The sequence below is a fragment of the Apodemus sylvaticus genome, chromosome 20 (assembly GCF_947179515.1).
Source record: "Apodemus sylvaticus chromosome 20, mApoSyl1.1, whole genome shotgun sequence".
Classification (NCBI taxonomy): Eukaryota; Metazoa; Chordata; class Mammalia; order Rodentia; family Muridae; genus Apodemus; species Apodemus sylvaticus.
Genome location: NC_067491.1, coordinates 18076026 through 18089235, shown reverse-complemented (window position 1 = coordinate 18089235; position 13210 = coordinate 18076026). Strand labels below are relative to the sequence as shown.

General features: G+C 41.5%; 1 protein-coding gene across 1 annotated transcript; it reads left to right on the top strand.

Annotated features, from left to right (window-relative positions):
• The first annotated feature begins 1961 nt into the window (after positions 1–1961).
• On the top strand, positions 1962–2198 carry LOC127671077 (ARL14 effector protein-like). The gene has a single exon (XM_052165747.1). It carries the CDS (start codon positions 1962–1964, stop codon positions 2196–2198), a length of 237 nt encoding a protein of 78 aa, XP_052021707.1.
• The last annotated feature ends 11012 nt before the right edge of the window (positions 2199–13210 follow it).

Here is a 13210-nt window from a genome sequence, read left to right as displayed (position 1 = left end):
GGTATTTAACCCCAACTGATACCTTTGATTTCCATTTTTCATTTCCATAAACGCGAATGACGACAAAGAAGCCCGATGTGAGGAGAGAGTGCTTCTACAATTTTCTGTTTTCTAGTCTATTACAATAATTTGGCAAGATTTGGGAGGCACACTTCAAGTCTCAAACACTTTAAAGCTTGTAATTTACTTAACATAGAAATAACAATGATCTAATTTTAAGTGTTCCCATTAGTCATCCTACATCAAAGTTCTTAAATTACATCAATTATAGTAATAAAGATATTTAGCATAAACAGGTTTGGGAATAGATCACATTGACTTTCAGTAACGAGACAAGACATTATTGTAGAATCACACAAACCGAGCCCTTAATCCACTGAAGGAGCTCTGAGTTTCCCTGCATAATGTGTTAACAGAACACCACAGTGTTCAATAAAGAGACAGTAACTAAGGAGATGTGCCAGCACCTGTGCTCCTGCTATGTTCTTATCATTTTAGGTCTTCACGCTCAGCTGCAGTGAGTTCTGACACACAGATGTGCTCAGTAAATATCATCCATTCATATTTCATATAAAAAAATAAGTATTTTAACAGTCTTAAGTTTATGATGTCTGTTCACTAGCAGTCCACATTTGTGAAATCTGAACTGTAACCAGGAGCTGGCGGGAGAGCTCAGAAATCAAGAGTGCCTAGTGTGCTTGTGAAGGACCGCAGAGTCAAAGCTGGAAGAGGTGTGGCCACCAGGTCAGGAGGCACTGGGTGCAGGAGGAGATAAAGAACAGTCTCCTGTAGAGCTTTGGAGGGGGCAGCAACCCTGCTAGCAACTTTTCTTCAAGGTTATCTCTCCAAGATTGCAAGATCATATTTTCTTCTGCTTAAACCCGCCATATTTCATGTTGAGTTGCTATAGCACAGAAGACCAGTGTGTATGTGTATCACAAATGCCATAAGCATCCGTCCCCACTGACCTGTCCTGGGAACTATCAAAGAGTAAATCTAGAGCAGGTGTTTAGGTTCTATTACACAGCAGTTTCTAAAAGATCAGCATATGAACAGTTTGCCAGTTTTGTAGCATCAATGACACTGGGTAGAGCCTGGCATGATGCTTCTGGAGGATGATGGGAGAAGGTACCACAAACTCATCTGCAAGCAAAAACTCACAAGTCACATGGAGTGCGGCAGCTGGGTAATAACATGTTTTCGTTGCACTATTGGGCTGTTTAAAGGGAATGTGGTTTCACCTTCTTTCCGTTAACAGTGTAATTTAGAAAGAAAAACAAGTAGAAATCCACTACTGTAAAAGGAGTTGGAGACTGAAGGATCGATATTATCTATAGTGGTTCTCAACCTCCCTAATGCTGTGACCCTTTAACAAATTAAATAAAATTATTTAAAAATAAAATAAAAATAGCAATGAGAATAATTCTACATAGCTGTCAATTTTTTTTGCAACTTTTATGAACCATAATGGAAATCTCTATGTTTTCTGGTGGTCTTAGGCAGCCCCTGTAGAAAGGTCACTTGACCCCCAAAGGGGTCACAAACCACAGGTTGAGAATCACTGAGCTAAAGGAAACTGGCAGTGTAAACTGAGTGCTGTAAGGAAGTAAACAGGATTGCTTATCCACAAAGTGTCCTTAAACTGTTGATGAGAACTGTGTGCCCATACATATGCCTTCATGGTAAGGTGTTAACTGGGTTTGAACTTACAGGGAACAGTAAGACTATGAGCAAATGAGTTAATCAATAGGACTATAATATTCCTCATTGAGAATCTCCCCTATGTTCAGGAAGAAGTTGCCTTCCCTTTTATTTGACTTAGCTAAAACACTTGGACTAGTTCTTCAGTGATGGCCGGCAACAGATAGAACGGCAGCTCAAGTGCTTGGCATTTCAAACCCCTGGACCGCTGGTGGCAAATTTTAACCCTGAGACAAGGCAGCAGAAAAAAGAAATTGAGGATGTCAAAGATGAATGAATGTTTTTCTGTGAAGCACAAGGTGATGAAGAAGTATGACAAAAGCGGCTCTGTAACGACGTGGACCCAGGACTGCCTGGGATGCTTCTACCCATGCCAGGAGTGCAACCCCAGCAGGTGTGGGCCGGAGTGCTGGTGCAACTGGTGCTGGGTCTATGATGCCATCGTCACCGAGTCTGGCGAGGTCATCAGCACCCTGCCATTTACCGTTCCTGACTAGGAGATATTATGCATAGTCAGTCTCTGTCTGTCTGTCTGTCTGTCTGTCTCTGTCTCTCTCTGTCTGTCTCTGTCTCTGTCTTTCTCTCTCTGTCTCTCTCTGTCTCTGCCTGCATGCACGCATGTGTTAGGGTATACATTTGTTTGTTTTGAGACAGTCTTATTCTGTAACTCAGGCTGGCCTTGAACTTAAGGCAATCCTCCTGCTTCAGCTTCCCGAGTTGTATTAATTTAGGTATAGTGCTACACCATGTCTGGCTTCTGTTTCTTATACATACATACATGCATACATACAAACATACATTCACAAATATATGTATGGCCATATATAGAATATGTTTTATATATGTACACTTTTAAGTCAAACTTCTTTCTTTTGGATGAGTGTTAGTGTTTGGGCAAAATATTCTCTCAAGCTACAGATGGATGTAGAATGGACAGTAATTGTGTAGAGCCTCTAGGTTCCTCAGTGGGTGACCAAAGGCTGCCAGAGTGGATGGTCAGACCCTTTATTAGCAGCACTCTCCACTCTGTCTTGAAGTCACACCTGCCCCTTCTCAGGGTGTCTGGTTGAGAACACCATAACTTTAAGATTTGCAGAACTCTGTGTCTGAAAGCTGTTACCTAGAACATACAACCAAATGTGTTTTTCTCAGCATGTCATATATTACTAAGAAAAGCCAACTTGTGCTTTGTACAATATATCTTTAGTCTTATTTTTTTATATTTTGATGTTAAACTTAAGTTTGGTAATTATATTTTTATTACCACATGTTTACATTGCACTAAATTATAGATTAGTTTACTAAATTGAGAAGCAAAGACTTGAATAGCTAACAGTCAGTGTGATTAGCACGTTTCCTTACACATCAGTATTTTTGGGTTTTGTGTTTTTTTAAGGCAGTTGGCCTTCGGTGGCACTCCGAGTGGCTCGTATGTTTCCTAGTTGGATGTATGTATGAGCAGCTGGCAGAAAGCATGATGTGGTTGTCTCCATTCTGACATACGGTAGCAGGTGTCTGGAAAGTTGAATTCAGCCTTCTAGGAACAAATTTCTTTGTGCTCGTGTGTGTGTGTCTTTGTGTAAGCTCATGCACATCACTGAAGGTGCCTGCAGAGGCCAGAGATGTTGGCTGCTTCATTAGAGCTTTTATGAACCCCTTGAAATCAGTGCTGGGAGCCACCAATCCCAGGTCCTTTACAAATAGCAGTATGGGTTCTACATGTCTGAACCATCTCTCCAACACCAAACTTACTAATTTTCCTCATCTTGAGTCAAAGTTTCTCTTATGTTCATTGTCTGGAGGACTCCTGAATCCTCAGTTACTAACTTAAGATGTGTATTATGACTCAGTTTACATTTGAAACATTCTCTGATGATGATGCTGTCACAGGCCTGGGGGCCATGTATGAAAAGCACTTCTTTAAGTTCCATTAGCTGTGTAACGCAAGGAAGTGTTTAGACAGTGGGGCTTAGTGACTTGGTACTATTTTAAACCACCAAGAATCTTGTTTTAAATAAATGTGAAGTATTGAAAGCTGGGTTTTCAGGGTTTCTTTTTCCCTTCATAAACCATTAAAATACTTATTTCTGTAAAAAAAAAAAACCCACTTGGAATACATTAACTATTTCAAAATGTCATTCTGTTATGTAAAGTCAGTTTAATATACATTTTTATTAGTTTCAATAGGTTTCCAATTCCTATGATGAAAGCTGTCTTGTTGCAAAATGTGAAACACCCAGAATTATCTATGTCCATCTTTAGCTATTTCCCTAGGGTCTCTTGACACTCTGAGTTTGGGAGTCAAGATGTCAGATGTAAGTTCTAGAGATAATAGCTTTTGAAAGGTCACACTTCAGTATTGGGAGAGCGATCTGGGGAGTGTGGGATGGCCAGTGTGTCATGCAAATAGAGTAAGATTAATACATGGACATTATGCAATAGCTCTAAATGAAGTCAAATTACCCATAGCATGTTTGTAAGTCCGAAATCAGAGCTTCTCATTTAGCATCTTAGCACACTATTTATAACCTTCCTGATAATGCATAGGAAGTTCTGTTTTAGGCTATCTGTGGCTGTTTATGTATTGTATGTGTAGGGAAAGGGATGGTTGAAGGGGTTGTTGGTTTCTTCTTGTTGTTGTTGGCAGAATGGATCCCAATTTCAGTAGGTGTAAGTCAGAATGGCATTTCCACTAGAAGGCTTTTTTCAGAATAGGGGAAAGTTCAATGATGAATTTCTCTAGATCCAACCAAAGAAGACTCACAGATAGTGCCATAGTATCTCTAAAGCCAGCCCAGTTTAAGGAATGAAACTGTAAAAACTGACTGATGGAGAGGAAGATGGTCTGAGCCCACTGGTCCTGATGCTCATGGACAGGATGGAGACTGTGAGAACCTGGACACAGTTCTGGTGACTCTGCTAGAGAAGGTTATTTTGAGACTCCTTCAATCTTATCCTCTGGCTAGACACTAGGAGGGTTCCTATACTCTCAAATGGAGACACAGCTACTGGCCCACCCTGACCGGTCCCACCGTGCCATGAGTGAGGAGTTTATAATGGGTGTTTCCAACCTAGCTTCCAGACCCTTTCATTTTTAGCTCAATGTGTTTTCACCCCAGTCACTCAACCACCAAAATCTCTATCCCATCCTGAGTAATGTTTAGTTAAGAAAAGCAATTGAGCCATCATTGGAGATCCCAGGATCAATCTACACAATTCAAAAGTGACTGTGGTAGGAATAATAATCCATCCCAGAGGTACGTATGTTTTAATTCTTGAAACCTCAGAAAGTGTCATCTGTAACTGAAATGAGAAAATAAGACTAAACAGGTGAAACATCTTAAGATGGCCCTGAACTGAAGAGCTCTTTCTGGGCTTCTGGACCTAGGGTGTTTAATAGACTTTAAAAGTGGGACTGGAAGTCAGAGGGATACAAAGGAAGAACAAAAAAAAAAAAATAAATAAAATAAAAAAAAAAAAAAACATGGAATACAGAAGTTTCCAGAAGCTGGAGTAGCCCAAGAAGCAGATTCTGCCTCAAAATCTATGCAAAAGAACAAAGTAGAGAGTAGATCATTTCATATCAGACCCACGTCAAAAGTCTAATGCACAGAACTATGAAGCAATTTGTGTTAATTACACTGCTAAATTGTGTAATTTGTGAAGGCAATAGTAGAAATATAACAGAACTATTTGGGAAAGAATATAGATGGATAGAATCATCGTTCGGTGAACTCTGTTTAATTCATTAAAATTAACTTAGTGTTTAAAATGTCGTCATCGTAGTCACATGTATGAGGAACTGTCAAGTCAGTCAGATTATCTAACACTTTGACAAAGCACAGGCTGTGGATGCGGGTAAACATGCTGGCTGTGGTTTATATGTGTCCTGAAGGGTTCATGTGTTAGAATTTAATCTATGTTGTTAAGTATCACCGGACCAGAAATTTATCTGACAATGATATTCAGAAGTATGGTTTGGGAGATTAAGATTAGCACTGGCTAAAAATCATCTATAGTGGTCTGATTATTGGTAACACACAGCTTTATAAAAAGAAACAGCAAGGCTAGAGCAAACAGATAAACACTCGTGCTCCTTGTCTTTTGCGGTGGTGAGACCTGTAGTGTCTTGGGATAGATCGTGAGAGAAACAGACCAGATGGGGATGCTCAGCCTTAGAGCGCCAGAACTGTGAGCCAAACATGTGTCCTTTCCTCATAAAGCTCCCCAGACCTAGGTATTTCATTATAGCAACACAAACCAGATTGGCACAACCTGCTTCTGTGAGAGGATTTCCAAACAGGAAGCACCAGCCATTGCTCTGGTTAGGCCAGGAGAAGTCGTACTCTGAGTCTGTCTCTTGCATATACTTATAAAGTGAGCACAGGACTGCAGTAGAGTCTAGGTCTATTGTGTTTGTCAAAAGATAATTACTTCACTACATGTCTTCTTGTTTGTTTAGCTTCTTTTTTAATTAAATAACTTTATTCACTTTACAACCTGATCGAAAGCACACCTCTCTCCTATCCTCACAATCCCACCTTAAAACCCTTCCCTTCATCCCCGCTCTCTTCAGACTTTAGCTTCTTTAAAAAAGAAAAATCAAGTCTCACTGAATAACTATAGTTGGCCACAAAATCATGATCCTCCTGCCTCAGCTCTCCAAGTGCTGAGATCATGGGTGTGCACTACTCTGTGCAACTGTGACACTGCTAAAGAGGGAGAGCAACTTGAAATGTAAAGCTGATGTCTCCTGGGATGCTTTATTCTACCTCATTTCCCCCAAACCAAATCTGACACAATTAGATGTAATAGATTGTATACAATATAACCTTGCAAATAAAGCATGTGCTACAATCATAGAAGAACATGTTACACATGGGCTTCTCCATCACATTTTAAGCAGTTTAATTCATTTGGTCACAACAATATATAGTCAGGACATCCAACCTTTTGACACTGCAACACAATATTGCCATCTACAAATGTGTGTGGCTGCTTTCATAGCTATCCTCGGATACTCACAATCCATAAGCTAAAGGTTAAATGCACTTGGTTTAAATTATCAAAGATATGTTGGAAATGTCCAACACCCAGAATTATCTATTTTATGTCATAGATGTAGAAAGGCACATGGAATAAAGAGGAAAAATAGGAGCTGAACTGGGATTCAGTTCCATGGCCTTAATTCCTTATTCTACAAAACAATGGTCTGGTAGGCATGCCATATGGGCAGGGTAGTCCATTAAGAGCCTGATACTCACTTCCTGACATCCGGTAATACTCTTGAACATAACTCTCATAACATGAATGAATGACAAGTCTGTATTCTAGGCCATGGGTGATGTGATGGTTAATCTTGTCCGTTTCATGAAAATTAGAATCATCGTGGAAACCTTGTATCTGAGGGGGTATTAGTTTTTAGGGAAAGTGGTGAGGCTGGTTGTAGGAAATAATTAGTTTTATAAACCTAAGAAAAACTAGAGCGATCCCACTAGCCTGGTCAGATTTATCCCAGGCCTTTGTATACATGCTGCCTCTGAAGCTTGCTATACAATCTGCCTGATTCTGTTCTGTGTCTAGCTGTTTCTTGCCTTTGTATTCTCTTGTGTCTGTGTATACCTGTGCAGTGTCCTTGAAATCCCGAATTTACTCAAGTTGGTTTCTTGCTTTCTGCCTCTGGCATATTCTGCACTTAAGTGCCCGTCTTCCTACCTGGCCATTCAATCTGGACTTTTGCACAACCTCCAGGTTTCTCTCTTCTGCTCTCAACTTTTGCACAACCTCCAGGTTTCTCTCTTCTGCTCTCAAGTAGTGTCAACTAATGATCAGTAGCAAAGAATGATGTCATTGGTTTTGTACTTCCGGGTTACTCCCTTTTGAGTATAGATAAAGCTTGTGATAAGCAGCTAGTAGCCATACTTAAGCCAATTAGATTACACTGGGAACAAATCCATGTTAATCGATAAGCACCCTCCCTTGGAGAACCGTCACTCTAACATAGTGATGTGTGTGGTCTCACAGGATGTCCCCCTGATAGATTACTATCTTTGATGGTGTTAAAAGGCACACTGACACTTGGAAATTTTTGTTTAATAAATGAATGCTGAAAACATGAGATTCAGCCCCCATGACTGAGACAAGATGCATTACAAAGTTGAAAACTTTCTCTGAAACAAAAAAAAAAGTTGAATTTGTGTCAGGGAAATCATTATACTCTTCTGCCAACATGATGGGTATTTTTTTCCTTGTCAAACTAGCTGTCTGGTGCTTATGAAGGCAGCTAAGTGGCTTTAGCAGCATAAAATCTAAGAGACAGAGAAATGATTAGAGTTTATACAGTGTAGCATCTTCACTTTATGGACTGGAGGTCACATCCAGGAGAGTGAGAGAGTGGTCAGCTTGGAAAACAAATCTGGAACCAAATAAGAGTATCCAATATGGATGACAGTATCTTCACCTTCTAATGGATTCAATCTACAGTGTCCAAGATGGCAGATAGTATCTTCACCTTCTAATGGGTTCAATCTACAGTGTCCAAGATGGCAGATAGTATCTTCACCTTCTAATGGATTCAATCTACAGTGTCCAAGATGGCAGATAGTATCTTCACCTTCTAAAGGGTTCCAGCTACAGTGTCCAATATGGCAGACAGTATCTTCATCTTCTAATGGATTCTATCTACAGTGTCCAAGATGGCAGATAGTATCTTCACCTTCTAAAGGGTTCCAGCTACAGTGTCCAATATGGCAGACAGTATCTTCATCTTCTAATTGATTCAATCTACAGTGTCCAATATGGCAGACAGTATCTTCACCTTCTAAAGGGTTCCAGCTACAGTGTCCAATATGGCAGACAGTATCTTCACCTTCTAAAGGGTTCCATCTACAGTGTCCAATATGGCAGACAGTATTTTCACCTTCTAAAGAGTTCCAACTACAGTGTCCAATATGGCTCACAGAGTCCTAATTTTCTAATAGATCTCCAGCTATAGCCATCATCCCACTCATTTCTCCCTTGCTATTTAAGTCTCTTCTTCATAGATGTGTTCCAGTACCACCACCCCATCAAAACTGGTGTTCAGAATTCTATGCCTTATTTGCCTTAAAATTTCAAATATCTTTTAAAATAGATCTTTACTTCTTTAGAGAATAGTGCACTGATAATATACAATAGGTATCATGTATATATAACTGGCTAGATAAATGCTAAGCATTCATTAGTCACTCAATTCAACACTTGCAGATACAAGCTATGATTAAGGTCAGAATAATAAATAAGCAGGCTTGCTGAAAATGTGTGTGCCTATTGGTACATAACTGGGCTAAGAGATTAAGATAAATCCACCCCACCTCCCCCCCCCCCCGATGAAGTAACTGAAAACTTGGAATCTGAAAACTAAATAAGAGTGAGCCAGGTGGTGGGAACTGGAGAGATTTCAAGCAGGGAAACAGCATCGTAATGGTTCATCTTGGGTTATCAACCAGTTTGACAATCTGGGAAGGGGGAACTTCAGCTACGGAATGTGTGCATCAGATTAGCGCGTGAGCCTGTCTGTCTGTGGGGCATTGTCATAGAGGAGCCCAGCCTACCGCGGGTGGTGTGTCCTGAGGCAGGCGGGCCTGGGCTATGTGTAAAAAAGCTGGCTGAGCAAACAGAGGGAACAATCTAGCAAGCAGCACTCCGTGGTTTCTGCTTCCGGTTCCTGCTTTGTCTTTTCTCTATAATGGACAGTAACGTGTGAAAGAAATTACGCCCCTTCCCTGGTTGGTTTTGATTGTGACATTTATCGCAGCAACAGAAAGCGATTTAGAACGGGCTTATACCAAGGTCCTGACGCATCAAGAAACATGTGCTTTCCAAGTAGGGGCTAAAGATATCAAAGGCAAATGAAGAGAGCGGAGATGCGAAGGGCTGGGCTACATGGGGTGTGGCTGATCACGCTACGGTTTTTAACTTTATTCTAAACTGATTTTAGTGTGGTCCAGCAGAGGCTGAGACAGGACAACCAATGCAGAACAAATAGCATTTAAATACGAGAGAATAACACTAACCTGAACTTTGCGAGTAAAAGCAGACAGAAGGGAAGGAGACAGACGTAGCGAGGACCTCGTAAACAGAGACAAGGTTTCATTAACCAGAATGACCCTTGCAAAATGGTAGTCGGGTTTACGGGGCTGGTGATTCAATGAAATAATTGTTCCAAAGAGAGAAAGATCAAAAGGAAACTACTTGTGCTCGCTCGACCCGTTTACATGTATGAAGAAACATCAGTTTAATTAAATTACACATTCGCTATGCCGTTTGTGGGAGGGAACTTAAAAAGGAAAATGAAAGTTAAGGTTTTGCTTTCCTAATGTGGAGGCCAAGCGTTAGAAGTTGATGTTTCTGGTTGGTTCTCAGAGAACTGCTGTTAGAGAAGTAACCGGGTTTGGCGCATGCTCACAAAGCGACTCAGTGTCCAATCAGTGGCGAAGGTGTACGTGGGGAGCCTCGCTAGCAGTCTAACGGTGAATACCCAGCCTCCTCCTTTCTCCCTACTTAGTAGGAATTTGGAGCAGTCTCTTGTCTGCACTTTCAGCTATCAGCTAAACAGTAGGGCCAGTCATGAACAGTGACATCACTGCACCATAGATGAATATATAGTAGTCATTGTGCAGTAATTACCTATTAATTGCACTGTGTTATTAATTACAAATGACTACATATTAATTATGAATAACCAATGGCTTGTCATCTTAAGTGGCAATTTACCATCTCCACTTATGCGCATCTCTTCTAATCACAAAAATCATTCCGAAAGCAAAAATGATCGGAAGTGCAAGACTCTTAACTCCTTCCTGACTCTGCCCTCCTGTTGCCCTTCTTCAGTCTGATAGGGTATAGGAAATGCTTCTCAGAGGCAGCAGGCAGCAAGGACCATACACTTTTACTGCCAACCAAATCCATATCGGAGAGCCAAAGGGCCCTCCTTACATGGAAACCAATGAACAAGGCAGGGTAAGTACAACCATGCTCTGCACTGTGAGGCCACAATCCCAGAGAGTCAGGAGACTACGATGGGAGGATCAAAATTCAAGGCCTGTCTGAGACACTGAGTGGGACTCTGCCTCAAAGTAAGGACAAGAGAAAGAGGGTGCGAGGGGGGGGGGCTCTTGCCCAGCATGATGCCAGACTCTAGAATCAGTCCCCGGAACTAAAATGAAGAAATGAAAAAGCATAACATTTAAGCCCATTTCTGATATTAGCTCGATATTATTCTCATCAGGGGAGCCCTGTAATGGACCCTCGGCACCCTGCTTGTCCATACTGCTACTGTGACCTTCAACTCCTTCCAATAAGAGACACTAGAAAAATGTTTTCTAGTTAGAAAGGCAACTCAGTATGTAGCTTGGGAAATGTTACATCTAACAGTAACAGCGTGATTTTCCTCCTCAAAGATGTGTTAGTGAAATAATTACCCCTAGGATTACATAAGCAAATTGTGAGTGGATTTCTCTTCAGAATTGTTTCCAGAATGTTTATGATCTATGATTGCCGTGTTCTAAAGCCAAGCAAGGGACTCTGGTCTCATGGTGACAGCAGAGGGGTTTCAGACCACAGTGTCTCAGACATTATCAGTGACAAGAAGCTGGATCTCTGTTCTCTACAATGTGTCCCGCTGAACTGGGCATCAATAACTTTCTGACTCTCTGAGAAAGCCTGCTGATGGAGTCGAAGCCAAAATCATTGTGTGTCCTCTTCCAAATAGGAGAAAATGTCTAACGACAGCAGCTCTTTGATGAAAAGTTGCATAGGAAAGAAATGAGCAGTCTCGGGGAAAGCCAGTGTTCTTCCCTGTGTTGAATACATGCTACCTAGAGAACCGCATTACAGATGCGCACACAGTTCTTGCAGGGGCCGATTCACTGAGTCACTGATTGCCACGTGCAGGTGAGCCTGTCACTTGTCAGCTTAGCTATCTGAATCAGTGCCCAGCCCGGGTGAGGGCTGCACTGTCTTACCCCATGCTGGGGCTGGAGGTGGTGTTTAGGTCTTTCAGGGGATGCCGTGATAGAATGCAGAATCACATCACGCCGTTAGCCGTCCCCTGGGCATCTCCTCTCTCCCCTGGAAATGGTCCATCTCCAGAGCCTGCCCTTAAGGTGCTTCTTGGCCCCACCCTTCCCAGGACTGCATCATCTTTACACATGTAGGTCCCAAGAATTTGTCTCCAGCCTGCCTGGACGGTTGGCAAAAGGAATGAAACATTTACTGGCTTTCCTTTCCCTGACCATCAGCCCGCCCCGCCTGCTCCTGCACCAGTCCTTCTGGTGTCAATCAACAACCGAGTCACAATCCGCACACTTTGCCAGCTTCGAAGCCTGGATAACAACTCTGGCACTTCCTTCTCCTCACTACCATACTGGCCCCACCCCTGCATCCTGTCTACTGTCCTACTCTACACTTAACCTCTCCCCTACCTCTCTGTCTGTGCTCTCCAAGTGTGTCCCAGACACAGTGGTGGCCCACTCCTGCCCCTACCCGTTTTCTCCTCCTTGACACGCCTTCTTACCACTCAAATGTCACTGGGACCCTAGCTCTGCCATGTCAGCTTGGATCCTTGAATGGCATGACACAGCATACAGGGAACACCCAGGGAACTTTCAAATCCCGGTCCTTGCGGTTCCCCTTGGGCACACCCCACTCTGCCAGATTCAGTGATTTGTATCTTTCAAAGGAATCTTACTTCTGCCAGCAATCTCTTTACTCCAAAACACCTCAAAATGTGAGACAATGTTTTAAATCTGAGTATTGTACATTTTTTTAAAAAAAAAATCTGAATTTTGAACTGTCAGTGCAAAACATAGCACTTGCTCCAAGAGGAATAATAGGCCATTTATTTGGAGCCTAATATTAGTGACTGTGTTCCTGGAACCCAATTTCGGGTTAACTGGAATTGTATGTACCACTGAGGAAATGCCTACTTGGACTCTACCACAGAGTAGAGGTTATAAATCAATGCATACGCTGAATTCACTAGCAGAGACATCAGGGGGGAGGTTACAATGAAGTAGGGCCTAGACCCCTTTGATGGTTGAGTGACCCCTTTTACAGGAGCTACATATCAGAGATCCTACATATTCTGATATGTACATAAGGATTTATGTACATATTATGTACATAAATTTATTTATAAATTTATTTATTTATGTACATATATAAATTTATTAAGGATTTAGGTACATTATATTTACATAAGGATTCATAACTAGCAAAATTATAGTTATGAAGTAGCAATAAAGTAATTTATGCTTGGGAGTCACACAACATGAGAAACTGTATTGAAGGGTCATAGCATTAGGAAGGTTGGGGACCACTGGACTAGATGTTCTCTGTTGGCTTTCTGAGCTTCTGGTTAAGTGAAGCTGGTGCTATATTAACCTTATCTATACAATAGGTTTTACCTCAAAGTCAAAAGAATAAAGAGATGTGTGATAAATGGGTATGTCTTAGTCAGAGTTTCTAT